Source organism: Nelumbo nucifera, chromosome 2, assembly GCF_055504915.1.
Source record: "Nelumbo nucifera cultivar China Antique chromosome 2, China Antique-T2T, whole genome shotgun sequence".
Taxonomy (NCBI): domain Eukaryota; kingdom Viridiplantae; phylum Streptophyta; class Magnoliopsida; order Proteales; family Nelumbonaceae; genus Nelumbo; species Nelumbo nucifera.
The window spans coordinates 72028545-72047453 of NC_142650.1; the positions used below are offsets into that span (position 1 = coordinate 72028545).

The 18909-nt window shown below is 36.6% G+C and overlaps 1 protein-coding gene across 4 annotated transcripts in view; it reads right to left on the reverse strand.

Annotated features, from left to right (window-relative positions):
* LOC104604129 (uncharacterized) overlaps nt 1–18909 on the reverse strand; it is a 195640-nt gene that overhangs the window by 159631 nt on the left and 17100 nt on the right. For 3 of the 4 annotated variants that reach the window (XM_010268362.3, XM_088899453.1, XM_010268360.3), the window contains exons 12-25: nt 17982–18140; nt 17738–17830; nt 17255–17606; nt 17057–17170; nt 15990–16085; nt 15823–15890; nt 11255–11375; nt 10956–11177; nt 10622–10849; nt 10425–10534; nt 5861–5957; nt 4948–5046; nt 4715–4855; nt 4501–4569 (exon numbers count right to left, since the gene is read on the reverse strand). In XM_010268362.3, the coding sequence (XP_010266664.1) occupies nt 4501–4569; nt 4715–4855; nt 4948–5046; nt 5861–5957; nt 10425–10534; nt 10622–10849; nt 10956–11177; nt 11255–11375; nt 15823–15890; nt 15990–16085; nt 17057–17170; nt 17255–17606; nt 17738–17830; nt 17982–18140 (1969 nt within the window). The remainder of the gene's footprint in view (nt 1–4500; nt 4570–4714; nt 4856–4947; nt 5047–5860; nt 5958–10424; nt 10535–10621; nt 10850–10955; nt 11178–11254; nt 11376–15822; nt 15891–15989; nt 16086–17056; nt 17171–17254; nt 17607–17737; nt 17831–17981; nt 18141–18909) is intronic. The other variant, XM_010268361.3, reaches the window with a different exon arrangement.

An 18909-nucleotide genomic window follows, 5' to 3' on the forward strand; every position in this document is an offset into this window, starting at 1 on the left:
TGTCAGAACATGACAGCCTCCCCCATTCAATCTGTTGTAGTCTTCGACAAAAAGCTCCTTTGTGAATGGGCATCTACGTCCCATGCCATCCACATGTGCTCCAAATAAGCGGCACGTTGCTACAGACAGGGCCGCCTGTTCAACTTGGGTCTCACCTATGTCTGGGACAGAACCATTTCACCATGTTGGCCTACTTGGACTTCACTTTCTGTTTCGGGGAACCACACAATGGCCCTCGAAGATGTTATGTGGGTGTTGCTTTACAGAGGTCCGCCCCGTGTTCTCTTTACCTCAAGGCTCGACCCACTCCTTGGTAACTTTTCAGTTGTGCTACCAAACATGTTGTGATGGTCTTCATGTACCGTTGGTGTCATCTCTTTGGAAACTGCTTCACCATTGTTGGCCTGCATACTTCATCCTCTCGTGTTGGGGTTACTCAAACGATGTAATGCCTTATGCTCTATTGGCCCTTGAAACTACACTTTGTCTCTCCATTTGGGCTACCTCTTCACTCCAACGGGTCCCACCCTATTCTGCCTCAACTTTTACCGAACATGCACAAGCTGATGTAATGTATTGATGATGTGATTGTTACGAATGTTCCACCTTGTGCGCCAAGCATGTCCTCTAAAGCATGTGTCACTTGCTTATGCCACCATGCTCCAATGGAAAGTGTACCCACATTCCTAACATTCCGATATTGTGGCTTTAACCTGGGACCATTTTTGGTACAAATGTTCCCACCTTAGTTATATTCCTCAACCAACCATCAAACATACCAATTTCAGACTATGGTCTCAACCTTAGAAGTGACTTTGACAAGCTATAGAACAACGGCCCATCCTGTTCACAAGCCAAGACATAAATGCACCATTCACACCCCACAACAATGAACGTCTCTATCCATGAAGGAGCCATACACTCCCCCACTCAAATACACTCTTCACCATAGAAAATTGAGCAAACAATTTACATCATTCACAACGAGGGAGATCTACAAATCACAAACAACCAAACACATGAATATTGGATAAGTCTGGTGGACAACCAAACAATTTCTGACAAGGGGACACATTAGCAAGAAACAAGAATGTAGTAGATCAAAAATATAGTCATACTAGCTACCTCCACCAAAAAAGAAGATAGTGCATGTGGATCTTGTAGGCAAAACTAAGAATATGTCCATTCTTACGTTCGGCCACACTATTCTTCTAAGGAGTATTTCAACAGCTTCATTGAACTTCTAACTCATCCATTCTCAAGTAAGATAAGAAATCTCCATCAGTGTACTCTCCCCTTAAATCAAAACGGAGGATACATACAAATAGACTAAAACCAAACTCGTACCACAGCATGAAATATACAAAATGTTGCGAAGACTTTTGATTGTGTTAGAGAAAATCAATCCATGTGTACTTGGTGGAGTCATCAGTGAATAATACAAAATACGCGTATCCCAACAAAAATAAAAGTAAAAGATGGAGCCCAAGCATCACACAATATAATTTCAAACGGAGAAGTAGCATGCTTAGATTTGTGAAGAAAAGCAAAAGTATGACTCTTAAACAACAAAAAACACATGAAGTATCTAAAGCTTGCAAAGAGGGAATTTCACTTCTTATAAAGCTATAGTCAAATGTTTATTCAACTATGAGAAGCCAATTATACTTTACTATGACAACCAACAGCTATCAATATTGCACATAATACTGTTCAACATGATAGAACTAAGCACATTGAGGTTGATAGACATTTTATACGGGAAAGAGTTTCCTCATGAGAAGTTTGTTTGCCATTCATCACCTCAGAAGAACAATTGGCTGATATTTTCCAAAGGAGTTCCAAGAGGGAAGCTAACACACTATATAAGCAAGCTGGGCATTATTGACATCTATGCTCAGCTTGAAGGGGAGTGTAAAGAGACTGGGCCGAATGGGCCCTAGTATCTTTTCTTGTAGTATGTTTTTTATTTATCTGTTAGCTAACGGCTAATGGACCTGTTATTTCTTTTTGCTAGTTCTCTTTATGTTACTGCCTAGTTGGCCACCCACTTAAGGGTATACTTGTAATTATGCTAAGATTGAAGTTTGGTAAAAGGATTAGAGAAGGGAGGGAAGAGATATTCGAACTCTTCTTCTTCCTCCTCTTCTTTTCTCCATCTTCTTTCTTTGATGCTGCTGTTCTCTTCTTTTCTTCCTCTTTTCTCTCTAATTTTTCCAAGTTTACATCAGTTTTAGAGGACTGATTTACATCTAAGGTGTACCCACTCTACTCCATCCACCTCATTGAGACCCAAAAACATCATTCCTTCCTCCATGCCCTCCCCCTCTCTCTACAGCTGCAGTAGACCTGTCAAAGTTAGTAATCTCCTTAGATCCAATGGTAACTCTATGTGGTCGAGTAATCACTTCCTCAAGAGATGGGAGGCTAAACTTACCAATATCTAAAGTACGAAAAGATTCATACTCTTGCCTCACACCTAAAGAACCTTGTCACATCTTTTTTTTTTTTTTGATAAGAGGAACCTTGTCACATCAAAGGTGTTCCTATTGTTGTGCCTCAAACCTCAATGCCCGATACACATAAAGATCATTTCTATGATTCCAAATGCCAATATAATAATCTTCAAGAATTTGATTGCACTGTTGTATGTTGAAATATTGGAGGAGCTAATACACTCTTGTAGTGTTTCCCTAGCCTAAATACAACTTCTTAGCATGTTCCCATACCTCCTTTGCAACATCCAAGAACTTAAGTTTACCTTTGGCTTCTCCTATTCCCACGCATTACCAAGTTATGATTTGAGCATTCTCCTACTCCCACTCATTATACCCTACTGATCTAGACAAGGTTTGCATCTTTGAAGTACTTGAGTTTACCTTTGGCTTTCAAAAATACTTCCACTGATTTTTCCTAAGGCACATAAATCATCCCATTCAGTTTAATGGATGTCATCTTCCATGATGCTTGTCTTCAACACCCCACACAACTTGTAATCTTGAGGCAAGAGAAAACAACAAAAAATAACTACCACACCTCTTTTGAACTGTAAACAGTACTGTTATATTTGAAATATTCCACCTGAACCACAACCTATTGTGGTTGTCTCCTCCACCAACCGTCTGGACCTATCCAACTCACACAACATATGATATAATCAGAAAAATAAGTCATCAACCTACTGCAACACACTCCAACAAGCGCAGCTCCTTATTCCTCTTGGGAACAGAAGATGCTTCCCAACAGAATGTTTCCTTAACCGGAAAAAGGAACAGAAGGTTGAGTTAAACCTTTGAAATAGGATGCACAAGAAAAGACCCCAGAGGCTGACAGTGTCTAAACCCTACTATCGGATTTAGTGGGATCTAAGAAAACCCCTTCAAGAATGTTTAGGAGAGAACAGGCACTATTCAGTTAAACCATTGAAATAGGATGCACAAGAAAAGACCCCAGAGGTTGAAAGAGCCCAAGCCCTACCATCAGACTTAGTGGGATCTAAGAAAACCCATTCAAGAATGTTTAGGAGAGAACAGGCACTATTCAGTTCTTAATCCCTAACAGCTCTTCTCAGTCTCAAATTCCACCCGAATCCTGAATTTGCTTGTGAAGGTACCAGAAAGTTCAAAATAGGCTCATTTTTCAAATTCGACAAAGCAAACGAGGATGGGAATTGATCCTTAAGGGCAAAATGCCCAAACCAGACTTGTTCCCAAAATTTAAAGAGGTTACCAGAATGCAATTCATACCAGATCCAGGGCAGAAAAAGAAGCAGACAAGCATGGATAGCTTTCCATGGAGAAGCTCTTGTAATCCTAGCCGATATTCCAGCATCCCATCCATTACCTTCAAGCCCACAAATACTTGTCACAATCTTTGCCCATTTCTCTTTCACTAAGGGAAACCTCCAGATCCACTTTCCCAATAGCACCACATTTCTCTTCTGAGTATTCCCAAGGCCTAGACCTCCACACTCCTTGCTCCTGCTAACCAATTCACACCTAACCTTAAGGTCCTTATGGTGACAGCTAACTTAAGAAAAAAAAAAAAAGAAGAATGCAACCACCTTACCCAGTGTGTTTCTAAAACAAATAATCAAAAGATACTAGGAGAGAGATGAAGGAGATTGCAGCCTTCCCAAAACCAGACCACAGCCTTCCAGGTGTTCTTATACCATGTGATCACACCAAGAAACTAGCAGGAAACAGTATGGAAAAATAAGAGAAAAAGAGAGTATAGAAAGAAGAGAAAGAACCAAGGCCAATTGGGAGCAATTGATCCTCCTGTCCCAGTCAGCTGGTACACATAACAAAGTCTGTCCCATAAATATTAAAAAAAAAAAAAGACCATCTGTAATGATAGAAATATCCTTAATAAGTTGGACCATAACATAATAGAAGTACCAGAAAGTTGATACTATTTATTACCAATGAAGGCAAACTAGAACTATTACACAAACAACAATAGAGATTTTTCATAATAAGCATCTGGTTGTAAACTAACCTTTCCTCCACCAGCAAGGATCTCAAGAATAAGAGTCTCTTTAAGTTTTTCATGGACTTCAACACAAGCCTGGAAATCAAAACAAACGAGTTTTTTCATTAGTCTTATCAATCTAACAAATAAATTAAGTACCCACAAAAATCTTTAAACTAAAATTCCTCTTCTTCAGAGTCCTAGAGGAAACAGAAAAAAAAAATGTATTCAAGTGCTACACCTTCCCATATATTAATAGCTTTGTTTCTAGCAACACCCCATTGATGACAAGGTCAGCCGTTCTTGGATTAGCAGTTTGAGATTCACCAAGTTCAAAAGCACCATCATTTGATTCACCTAGTACATCGACAGAAGGAGGAGCCTACATGCAACATGAGAAAACATAATAATCAATTCATAACAAGGTTCGGTACAAAGCATACAAAAATCCAAGTCAAGGATGATATGTAGTACAGAAGCTCTATAAGTGGCTTGTATTAGTCCCTTCAACCAAGTAGCCTTCTCCTCATCATCCCGGAGTTTTATGATCATAGTGTTTGAAGATTCAAGAGCCTGAAAAAAATGTTATTGAAGTATAACACAACATAAAAATCTAAAGGAGGTGCCAACTATTCTCTGCATCTACTTTACACAAAAAACAAGATCATATTCTATCAACTGAGAAGAATTCTTTCATGGAGATTAGATACATGAGGGGAGAATCATTATATGAATTTATGTAAATGGATTAACACAAATAAGAGAAATTTGTATATAAAAAAGAGGGAAACATACAGTAATCTTTCACTAACCACTTTGTTAAGCTTCCTCCCAAGTTACCATATGAATTTGCCATGTACAGGGGTATTTTAGTAAAAAATATTTATTTAAGCTCTTCTTCTCTTTTCACTGAACATCATATCTACATTAGTTACAGAACCATCATAACATGTGTCATGCAGTTAGAAAACTACTAAATTACTTTTAACATGCTTTATCCCTTGCAAATACATGGGCAATGAGCCAAAACAACCAAGAAAAGGGGAGAGACAGGAAGGGAGCTGCTTCAAAAAGAACCAACACTGCTTGGACTAATTTAAAGAAAAAGGCTATATATACGAACTACACTCTTTGAGGCACAAAAATATCCATAGAAAAGACCTACAAAGTCACAAATAGAGTCACCATGCCCTATAAGACCAGAAAACAAAACAATAGCATTCTCATGCCCACCCTAAAAGCATTAGCAACTCCAGAGAATCCTAAATTTCGATGGGAGCAGAATCAGAAACAATCTTGATAACTACATTACAAATTTTTATCCACATTAAGGTGCAAGGAAAAAACCATAGCAACTAGTATTTCACTTGAAATCATCATTGCTTACCTTCTGAATATCTATTCCCCTCGAACACACAGCAATGGAAAAAGGCGAACCACCAATACTTGATGGAGGAACTTCAGATACTTGTTGACCTGCCATACTGCAATATAACATAATCGAAAATTTATTATGCATCCAAAAAGAATCTTATGATAAAAAGAACAAAAGGTTTGATTTATTATTATTATTATTAGAAAAAAAGTTTGCTTGTCCATTTGTTACTTGCATTTGGAAATGGTTCTTCACTTCTTCAGTTCTCTATATTTGGGTGCAAATGGATCCTTTTACAAATGTGGATAGTCTGTTTTGCCCATCTACCTTTACATAGCCAAAGAAAAGAGAAAGAATAATGTGGTGGTCCATGAGGGCAACAACCATTTGAATTTTCTTTTTTTTTTTTTGAACTGTAAAGAAGATCTTATTAAATCAATGAGAAAATTTGTACATGTGGTTGAGATATTACAACCACCCAAATACGTAATATTACATTAGTGCCCAAAATAGCTGATGTCTATTAGCCCCCTGTTTTTCTAGTGAATCCACCACCCCATTTGCAGTTCTTCTGGCCCATAAGTAGGAAGTGTTTAACTCCCTAGATAAACAATCAATCCCGGTGAAGGCATGCCTGTAAAGCCAAGGGGCTTGGCATAGACCTTTTGCCCAAGTGATGACTAGCTTCCAGATTTTGAAGTCTGACTGCTTGGCTAGTCTTACGCCTTGCAGTAAAGCCATCAGTTCGACTTTTAGGGAGTCTCCCACTCCAATAGGTCCTGAATACACGGCCACTACCCTTTGGAGTCTCTGAATACCCCCCCCCCACTCTTAATAACTTCCGGCCCCGGGTTACCCATAACAACCATTTGTATAATTGAGAGGAAAGAGATTTAAGAATTTCTAGGGAGAAGGAAAGGAGGCATTTTTTTTTGATAAATAAATGAACTTTTTATTGATTTGGAAAAGTTAGCACATACAAGAAGCCCTTGGAGAGGCGCAAGCTGTGATCTCTCTACTAAAGAAGAAAAGAAAAGAAATAAGTTACAATTGTGCCCAATACAAAACTTCCCTCGCTGCAGGAGGTAATGACCACCCATTGTATTCTTAGGTCCATGTTTCTTGTCAGCACCTTAAACTTTTTAGTTTCATTCCTGAAGCACCAACTTACTGACTCTGGGTCTTGCAACCAGCTTATTACAACCTTTGAGTCACCTTCAACTATTAGCTGGTTCACCCCTAATTGAACTGCAAACTGTACACCTTGCAGGGCAGCAGATATTTCTGCTCTAGTAGTCTCCCACTCCTAACAGACCAGAGAAAATAAATATCACATTCCCAACTTCATTCCTCAACACCCCGCCTACTCCAGAAGGACCTGGGTTTCCTAGACTGCTTCAATCAAAATTCAACTTCGAGAAGCCTGCAGGAGGTAATGACCAGCTTGTTCTCACTTTAGTCTTGGAAGAGGAACAGCTTGCCACAGCTGCCCAATTCCTCCAAATGTCATTAAAGGAGAATTGGTGAAACAAGTCCAAAGATTTCAGCCAATGAATCACACCCTACCCAGGATGAAGTCCTTTAACTCTTGAGGGTTCCTTTCCTTTTCCAAGAAAGTTCTAGCATTCCTTTCTTCCCAGATTGTCCATATCAGCAGCTCTTGCACACCTCCACATGATTTTACCCCTTTTCTGTTGCCAAACAAAAGTGGTATCAAAAAGCGTTCTTAAATCTGGCTGGCAAGTTCCAACTGCTCCCAAACAAAGAGAGAAGCCAGTTCCATAATTCTGCAGTAAAGGAACAAGAAATTAACAAATGATAACAGTCCTCACTTTGAGATCTGCATAGGATACACCAGTTGGGGGAAATACAGAGAAAAGGTCTTCTCTTTGGTAGATTATCCAAGGTATTTACTTTCCCATAGAACATTCCCAATAGAATGCCAAGATCTTAGGGGGAACAGGTCTGCACCAAACTTCCTTAACAGGGAAGTCCTGCTGGGGGTTAGAACAGCAAAGGGATTTGAAAAAAGAAGCACAAGAGAAAGATCCTTCCGATCTAGGTGTCCAAATTCTTTTGTAAGGTTCAGAGGGGTTCAAACAGACTTGCTCAAGAAGGCAGAGTAAACTGACTAAGCACTCAATCTCCTCATCCCTTAAGCCTCTACAGAACCCAAAATCCCAAGTAGGAGCCCAAGGGGTTTCCAATGAGGAGCAAAACTTGGAAACAACCTCTTTTTTGTATCGAGAAACTGAGAACAGGGAAGGGAAAAGGGTTTTCAGGGGAACATATCCAACCCAAATGTCCTCCCAAAAGAGGACGGAATCACACATCATACCTGATAAGACTGAGAAACTGAGGAAGAATATTGTGCACTGCTTTCCAAGGGGTTGCTAAAGTTGCCTGCCTTGATACACCAGCATCCCATCTATTCCCTGAGCCACCATGTATGCTTCCTATCACCTCATGCCACAACCTGACTCTCTCTAACGGCCACCTCCACAACCACTTCCCCAGTAAGGCTGTATTTTTCTGAATTAAATTCCCTAGTCCCAATCCCCCTTCCTCTTTACTCCTACACACCACCTCCCACTTAATTAAATGGTCTTTTCTATTTTCCCCAGTTCCCAAAGAAAGTCTCTCATTAGTTTTTCCAGCTTCTTAGCTTCCCTAGTCGGGATCCTAAAGACAGAGAGATAGTAAGTTGCAAGGTTTGCAAGTGTAGCTCTTATTAAGGTGATTCTTCCCCCCAGAGATATGTAGTTCCTTTTCCATGAAGCCAATCTCTTCTCAAACTTCTCTACAACTGGGCACCAGAACCTACTCTCCCGAGGATTTGCTCCTCAAGGAAGCCCCAAGTAGGTCAAAGGCCAAATGGAGATAGAACACTCTTGGTTGTTCTTCAAGGAATGAAGCTACCAAGAATCTGAAAAGGATACTGGTTAATGAGAACTATGTAACCTATGTACATTTCAATCCCTCTCCCTTCCTCCCTTCCTATGTGTATATATATATTACAAGAAGGAAGTCTAGGAATTTTCTCCTCTTTTTGAATTTTTTATTTTTTTATTCCATGTCAGTTTTTAAACAACAAATGAGATGCTCTCCTTCCCCATAGAAAGATACCTAAAATCTCTCTCTCTCTCTCTCAACCACACATTCTTATCAATCTCCTCTCCTAAAATTTCTCCTAAACTACCTCCCCCACATTCTCCTAAATCATCACCAATTCCTATTTACCTCCTAACTTATTAACAATTTATATTTTTACAAAAATTATCACAAAATTATGATTTTCTGGAATATTCATATTATTAGTAATTATAGTATTTATTGTATTTTTATCAGTTATTTATTCTATTTTCCTTATCAATATATTTTCAATAATTGTGTATTTTCACTATAAATTTTCAATAATTATGGAGATTAAACTACTGTTATTTATTAAAAATTAGACTCTTAATTTAGCTAAAATTAGGAGTGTTCACAGGCTGGTTTAGTTCGGTCTTAAGCTGTTTAGCCAACCAAATCGACCTAGTGAGGTTGGGGACTTGGTCACCTAAAATATACAGACCATTAGTGAAAACCAATCAACTTGGATTGTATTGGTTTGGGTTGATTTTCGGTTTGGTCGATCGGTTCAAAAGATTTAAACTTAAAAGATTAAATTTAAAACTTAATTTTAAATTTTAAAAATTACATTGGAGTTATTAAAAATAAATAAAATATTTTAGACTAAGAAATATGGGAATTTCCCGACTTTCCGTATTAAAAAATTAAATTTAAAATATAAAACGTTAATAATATATATGTGGTTGGGTCATTCGATTTTGGTTGATTTACAAATGGCTAAAGCGAAACTGATCCAAAGCTGATCGGAAATACTAGAAAACTGACAAGTTCAAGTCGAGTTGGTCGGGTTGGTTGGTTTCATCAATTTGATGAAATAAATTATTGTTATTTTTGTATTGTAAAAAAATATTAAAAGTATTATATAAACTATAAATAATTATTAATCATTTAAAAAGTTAGAAATACAAAACAATTGTATACTATTATGTGTTTTATTGTTTAGCTTTCCCTTAACAAATCCCGTGCATCGCATGGATCCCCGCTAGTTACACTAAGAAAGAAAGAGAGAGAGGGAGAGAGAGAGAGAAGGAATCTTTCAATATGAAAGCATTAAACAGAACAGGTTGCATAAATTCATATTCATTGCTTTTGTAGGTCAAGTTAGTAGCTTCTTTAGATGCTTCCTTGAACATATTGGTAATGGAGGAGTGGAACACATTGTAAAGCAGGAATGTTTTCCTAAAATCTTAGGGTGTGAATCCTGTTTTTAGAGAGGCAAATATGCTAGATCAAAGGATTTTTCAGATTTCCTTTTCAGTGTTGCCTGTCAACCTACTATATTACTTGAATTTACTCCCGCACAATTCCTATTCTTTGTAATGTTGGGTCCATCTTCTATATGAAATATGCATACATATCTTTGATTTACTTCAATATAAGTTTTTTATTACACATTTGAGGGAGGGGGAATTGGCATGGGTTAGGAGATAGAAAAGGGGGATACCTTGAGCATCGTTGGTAATTCTGGGATGCCTCAGACTCCAAAACATAAAGATAGAATCCAGATAACACAAGATAACAAGGCTGCCACTCTGCCACATAATTACCAATTCCCTATATCACAAAATTAAAAAAATGAGACAAGAAAATCAATTTAGAGACAACCATAGAAAAAATGTCATACTAGAGCAAAGAACACACCCTCCAAACAAGAATTTTAGCCTCAGTTGAGAGATCTGCAGGATTCCAAGGCGCCAGACCCATTTGGAAAGTTTCACTCATAGTCTGATCAGTGTTGTCCACACTGCAACGGAATAAATTTAACAATTGCTGAACTCTGCAGTATCTAGCCGGTGAAAAGTGAATGCCAAGATTAGGCACTTGAATGGAAACACGTGTTGATGGATAACGTGGATGAGGGACTTTAATCTTCAAAGAACCAATGGTAGAGCAGTCAAAAAATTTTGAAATGGTCAAGGCCAACATCCGGTAAAGTATTTGAACTGAACATGGAATAAAATTAAAAAACACCCACCTGATCAATAATAACTGTCATCCCACACCTCTCAACCAGAGAATAGAAGCAATCAACATCCTCTAAGGTAGGTGATCTCAAAGGTTGACCATCAAAAATTGAAGAGACTCCAATAGAGTTCTTTTTGTCAGAAGAACAGTCCATAAAGAACGCAGCAATATCTTTTCCACTTATGTAAAAACGGGAATATAAGCTCTGCCTTTGTTCATCACACTGACCTTCCTGAAAAAATCTCATTACATTTCAATAAAACTCAATGCAATAGGAAGTACTTAGAACATTCGCCTGATGCAACTTACTTTGGTGTGCAATGTGAAATGACCAAAGTCCAAAAGAAATTGGCCATTACATTCGGAAGATGCACATGTTTGTATAGGAATTCTCACTTTTGGAGCATCAATATCAATGTCAAGCGCAAATCTGGGATATCAGAAAGTGTTGACAATTACAAATAGGAAAATGCACATCTTATAAAATCAAGAAAATTGAAAGTTAATATAACAGAAAATGTACCAACATATCCTAAAATGCAAATTAATATACATAAGTTAATTATATCAGTGCCTAGAACCATTTAAAATCCATTTTGCCAAATAACGAATAGTTATTTATCATGGCATATACACTACATAGGAAATCTGGATAATGCCACATACAATAAATGATGACGGAAATGGCAGTTTATAAACTCCTGCCACTCTTCAGATATGTTAGTACCAAGTAGCTATAGAGCAAGTTTTGGCTCAGTCCTCACTGTTTCTTTCATCTATGTCCAAATTGGTACCATAAGACAACAAGAGTAGTAGAGTTGTTGAAACCTAACAAGATGGCACTTCGCTAGAGAACCAAATTTTGGATTCAATGAGCCACCAACATTTGGTAATGTAACACAGGTTATCTAAAGATTTTTTTGATAATAAATAAAAAGTAATTTTATTAAGAAAAAGAAAAAGGTACATTAGAGGTGATAAGATATCACCAACTAAGAAAGACAAAGCACCCAAGAAAAGCACAATCTCCCGAAAACACAAGAAACAACAACTTTTAACTTTTAACCCACAACTTGCTTCTGAAGCATGCAACCCTCATCAAACAAAACAAAAAAGTCTAACCAGCAGTAAACAAAAACTCAAAACTATCACCAATCTGAGGTAGGGCTTTCAGCATTCAACGGATGCTGTAGCTCTATATCCCAATACTCTCCTCTAGTGTAATTTTCCCCTCCTAATACCAATAATCCCAACTTCTTACCAACTTGGAGTCCAGCTTCACCACCATTTCCACATCCACCTTTTGCTCAATTTTTCGAACTCTATCCAATTCTACTCCTTCCTCTTCATCTTCATCACCTTCTTCTGAAACATTCTCTTCCCCCAACAATGTCCCTTCTTTTGCCAAAACCTCTTCAGTGTAATCTGTGGAATTATCTCCTTTATCACCACAAACTAAGAAAAGGTTCAAAAGATTCTCAACAATAGTGTCTCTAAGTAAGCAAGTTTTGTCTTCAATTTTTCCCTACTATACACTCTCTTCAATTTTCTGCTTGGGCATGCACTTTTTATATTCTTTTTGATAATAGTTTATCTCTAGTTCTCATTGATGTAAGCTACCAAACTGAACAGCATTAAATTTTATTCTCTTCCTCTTAATTCTGTTGTTTTCATTTTTCTTCTCCATTGATTGTAAATCCATCCATCCATCCTATCACAAGTAATAAATCCTCCTCCTAAAAGATCATATTCGAATAACCCTTAGACATAATGACTGTATTCCTTGAATTTGTAGACAACCCTAGTTAACTTGTACACATAGGATGTATTTCTTGTTCCCTTAGCATGCCCTCTTTAATAAGGGCATTGATGTAAATGTACATATATTTTTTCATCACAACAAACTCAAAGGACAATACTCAACATTCACCTCAAAAAAGTACATATATTTCTTTATGAATTTTAAAAAAAAAAAAAGTATTTATTAGTTTTGTTTTCCGGTAAAATTGGTATGGACTCCTTTGTATTGAAAATAATATATTTAAATGTTGAACATGAAGTCATGAATACATGCTAAGTTGGTAATATTTTATGTTTTTAGCTTTTTATATGAAATATATACTCATTTGAATGATTTATAGTGTTAATAGCTAGTGTACATGCTTGCTAGTTAGCACACAAAACCAATAAAATAGCTTAGAAAAGCATAGGAAAAGTAAAAGCTCAAGAAAACTAGCATTTTAAAATTCCAACGCCTAGGTGCCTGGGCGCCCTGTGGTCGCCTAGGCTCGCCTAGGCGCCTTGAAAACTATGATGGACGGTCAATTTCAGGATTGCTAAAAGCATATGGAATCTTATCTCAACGATCTTTTCCTGGCACAAAACAACAAAATGGTGTGACTAAAAGGAACAATTGCCATCTCCTAGAAATGACCCCCACACTTCTTCAAGATTCTGGTGTTCCTACCTTCTGGGCTGATGTTGTAATTACTACGGTATATCTTATTAGTCATCTTCCTTCCGTTGCTTCCAATCTTTCTCCATTTCAATAGTTGCATCACCATCCTCTAGATTACTCAACACTACATGTTTTTTGTTGCGTTTGTTTCATTCATTTTCTTCCACATGAATGCACTACACTAAGTTGTCAGTTCAAGCTACCATGTGTGTTTCCCTAGGATATATAGTTTGCGATCTGTTGTTTGTAATCAGAGACTTTTAACTTTTAATGAAATTTTTCTTTGGGTAAAAGACTTAAACATACCCTGAGTTTTCATAAATTGACTTAAACATACCTTGAGTTTTTCAAATAGACTTAAGTCTTTTTAAGTCTATTTGAGGGTAAAAAAGTCTTTTACAATAACAAGGTAGATTTAAGTCTATTTGAAAAACTCAGGGCATGTTTAAGTCAATTTAGGAAAACTCAGGGTATATTCAAGTCTTTTACCCTTTTTTCTTTTTATTCTTCAAAAAAATGAGTTTTTTTCTATGATCCAACTCTCCATCGTGTCAGCATTTCTAAAACTGCAGTGTTTCTTGAACAAGTCTATTATTTTACAGGTGGCCAAGTGCTCTAATGATACTTCAGTTGCTCTTCGTGAGTTTGATGTTCCTAACTAAATTGTGGATAATATTGCTAGTTCAGTTGTTCTTCTCAACCTAGTTTGTAGTTTGGAGATACTAAATTTGTGATAGAATGAACCACACAAAGGTCAAGTGACCATTAAAGATTTCCAACCACATTGACGAGATTGCTAATGGAGGAGAGAAAGAGGTTAACAACACCAATAGTTTTAAAAATAACATGTACCTATGTAAACTTAAAACTACTAAAGTTAAAGAAGAGTTAAAAAGATGAAGAAGGGAAAAGCATTAGAACATGATGGTATTCCAATATGGTGTGGAAAGGTGTGGGACATATAAGGTTGCTATGGCCAACTAAGCTATTTAATAATATATTGAAAGAAAATAAAATGTCTGATGAATAGAGATAGAACACTATGGTGCCAATATCTAAGGCAAAAGGCAATATACAATGTTCTAACTAGAAGGGGTTTTGTTGCTTCACCTGCACTTCCTTCTAAATTCGATCTACCTATTGCTCACTGTAAGGTAAGTGCTCTTCCATTACTCATAGTATTTCAAATTATATTTCTTATGATTTTTTTCATCGGGTCCGGGTAGAGACCAATCTGATGAATAGAGAAAGAACACTATGGTGCCAATATCTAAGGCAAAAGGCAATATACAATGTTCTAACTAGAAGGGGTTTTGTTGCTTCACCTGCACTTCCTTCTAAATTCGATCTACCTATTGCTCACTGTAAGGTTAAGTGCTCTTCCATTACTCATAGTATTTCAAATTATATTTCTTATGATCATCTATCCTCTACATACAAGTCTTCGCATGCTTCAATCTCATATGCTTTTGTTCCAAGGAATGTGACTAAAGCATAAGACAGCATAAATAGACAGTCCCCATACAAAAATAGATGGATGCTTTGTTCTTTTGATGAATAATGGAAGTTTTAATAATTCAGAAACTGCTTTAGAATTGTAATTTCATACATCCTATGGAGAGATGTGAACTGCAGCCTCTCCCAATAGATCTCAAGCGAGCTAGTAATAAATTACATAAATCACAGGCTCACAGCTGAGCCCAAAACAATTCTTCCCTATTTGCCCTTGTTTGCCTAACACATCAGCCATAGCATTTTCTGATCTCCCCACCCACCGCAAAGAAGCCAGCATATTTCTTGTCAGCCAATTAAATTTCTTAATTTCATTCTGTTAAAGAAAAATACACGGGACATTGTTTGTTTGCCCAAGGAAAAAAGATTATAGGCTGTGAATTGGTATTTACTATTGAAAGCAGACCTAATGGTATGTTGTGAGATATAAGGAGAGGTCGGTTACTAAAGGCTATACTCAAACCAATGGGATTGATTATTGGGAGGCCTCTCCCATAGCTATGATGAAATCCATTTGTGTTCTCCTATCACTTGCTTCGTTTTATTCTTGTCCTCTTTATCAGTTAGATGTTAAAAATATGTTTCTTAGTGGAGATTTTCATGAAGTGGTGTGCATGGATATTTGATATTTCACTTGGCTTTTACAGTGACTTGCCTCGGAGGAGTGTTTATAAGGTCAAAAGGTCATTATTAAACAGGAAAAGAAAATAATGATACCATAAGAGACCAATCAACCCCCCCCCTGGGTGAATTTGGATGAATACCACCTGATTGGTTACCACTTTTATGATATGGATTGATTGGTTACAAGTTTTTCCGGTATCACAGTCGAACCCAATTAATATGAGAACTAAATAAAGAAAAAGAAATGAAAGAGAAAATGCAACAAATAAATCTAGGAGATAACCTGCTTTGTTCTTCCAACACCATTTGAAACTGCTCCTGAGCTCTACGGGTCACTTCTTCTATCTTCATCTGTTCATTGAAAGATCATGTCAACAAAATACTCAAAATAAAGTATCATTTAAAACAATAACACTAATAATAATGACTTGAAGCATACTAGCATTTTACCTGTAAAGCTGTTGCAGTCTCCAACGCAACAGTAGGACTGATTGCACTACTTCTCTTAATAAACTCTAAAAAGCGATTGCAACTTTCCATCAAAACCTATATACAGCATAAGATGAAGAAAACAATGATGACAAGCAGCCAGAAAGGTTATTGTAGAAAAAAATCACAGTGACCTAAAGAAAATTAAGAATAGGAAGTTAACAATAACATAAGGTTCCCTTGGACTATAGCCAAAGAACATGAATGATCTCCTTCCCAGACAAGGGACAAAAATAGACTTATGGGCACAACGCATAAGAAAATCTGTACAAACACCATCATACCCTATGTACATAAACATGAAAATAAATACGAAGACATGCATCCAACTCATCAAGAACAATCAGAAGAAAATTAAACTCAGACAAGCTAAATTCCATCTAAATTCCCTGCTGTGTAGTCCCATTAATCCAAAATAAAAGGTAGTATTTTAAAATAACACTATAATATAATATGTATTTTCTAGAGCAATTTCATATCAAATTAGCAAATAAAGAAGGCTATAATGTTATATAATAAAAACTTACGATAGAGTGTAAGGAAAAGAGAAAAGGAACAAGAGGTGATCTGCTGTTTTATTTAACGAGAAAGAGAATTGTTATAGAATAAAAAAAGAAGGAACCCTTTTTTATCCTTTCTTTCTTTGTTTTCTCTTATCAAAGCACTTAGATATTTTAAATTTCAAAAGTAAAAGTTTAAAACAAGGCATCAGCTAGAAGTATAATATGTACTAGAATGCATCAACATACAAACTAATAAGACACAGCTATAGTAATTAAGGTTATAAAAGGCAACTGCGTTATGAGTTTCATCTTGTAAAAGGGTGTTCTATTGCCTAAGTGGGTACATAGTCACCTAGACAGGAGCCTTTTTTTAATTAAGTCAAGGCATTTAGGCTAGGTGCCCAACCAACTAAGCATGAACAAGAAAGCTTACACCTTCTTGTTTTCCATTCTTTGTAGTTTAAAACACATCTTTTATTAGTACCGAAAACTAATGAAGGAAATTTAGCATAATTTGATGATCACCGTAACATGGCAGGGAGCAATTGTTGCTGAAAGTTGCCAGTCTACATTCTCTCCAACTGGTGAGTACACAAAACTGGCAGCCAAAGCATTCACCTTGTGTTCACTACTGACACTCTGCAATTAAAACCTTTCAAGACTTGCAATATCATTGAATAAATGCAGTAACTGGAACAAAAATAAAGCAAGCAGCAAGCAAACCTGTAAAAGTGAACCTTCAGGAGCAGACAAACCATAAAATCTCAATGATACATCACAATGGGTGCTCCTCTGGTAAAGCTTGGTGGTGATATTAAGTTGCTCAAACCTACCACAGACAATCTCTGTCTGATCGATACTGATGATCCGAGTGGCAGCTTGACCAATTGAGACATTTACCAAGAACTGTAACATATTACTTGTATCCTTTCCTGTAACAGAAGGTAAATCCTCATCAGGTTGGTAACTAAGTAAATTATTTATTGTTTGCCATTCCTCTTTGGTCAGTCTCTCTTCCATCAGCTTTGGCACTTCTGAACTACTCCCAGAAGAGATATCACTAGAAGAAGTACACCTGAAATGAGAAGCAACAAAAATAACTTCTTAATATAACTAGATGAAGAGCACTATCAATGTTCTCACTGATATATGGAAGATGTAAAATTTTCAAATGAACAAAAACAATGAACTAAATGTCCTACAAACCATCCAAAGGAAAACCAACTTCTATTTGATTGACTCCTCTGATTATTTGCTTCTTTTGATTTTACAGATTCAACTTTAGCATGTGCAAGCAACCTGAAGAAAAACACTATCTCATGAAGCTGAATATTGAATTAATGACAAATTGAAGAATCTGCACTAACACTTGATGGAGCAAAAGCTCATCTAATAACGTATAATTTAGAATTCTAACAATTACAGCAACAAAGTACAATTAAGTTTATACCTCCACAAAAGAATTACTTTAGAATCAAGATCTTTTTCAATTTTTCTGGTTTCAGAGCAATCATAATTTGACAACTGTTGCAGTGAACCAGCATATAGTTGAATATAATGGCGACGAAGCCGACAAAGATGTTGGATTCTGTCCCATGAGAAACGGTAACTGAAATAGGTAATAGAATATTTAGTAGATTGATATGCAGAAGTTCATTTATATCCTAAATCATTCTTAACAACCAAAGAAACATAAAGAATACAAGAAACAAAACTAGTTAGAGGATCTAATAATCCATCAGAAAAAGATTTTCTCCACAAGGATGATCAAGCACATTGTTTTCTGAACTTATTGAATGCCTTACTAGTCTCATTTCATAGGAAATGTGAACGCCATACATCACCAACAGAAGCCACGATGCCAATGCATCACCTGGTTACTATGGCAGCTTGAATTGGAATCCAATAACCAGTTCTTTATTAATAAGTAATGATGAAGAACTTATTTATCAAAATAACAAAATAGAACCAAAAATGGAACCTGAATGCCAATATGGACAAAAGAAGCAACATTGCCTCAAAATGCATCACAAGGCAACAGAAAAACAATTGTTGTATGTTCTCATAGAATATCCAACCCCAGTACAACAAGAAAGCTATTTGCCAGTGAATTGGCATGCCTATTGCCCCCTACATTCTAGACCCGTTGTGCAAAATGTGAAAAAGATCATAGGTTTGAGTTATTTATCAGTTATTTTGGCTCAAATAAAAGCAGAAAAGATAACTACATCAAATCAGTAAACTAAAGGATATTTTGCATGTCTCCGTTTTAAGTTTTGGTTTAACAGTGGGTAAAGCCCACTAATGAGAGCATAGGAATATGAGTTACAAATCAGGAGTGATAAAGTTTGTTTTAATAGTGAGTGGGACCCACTAAT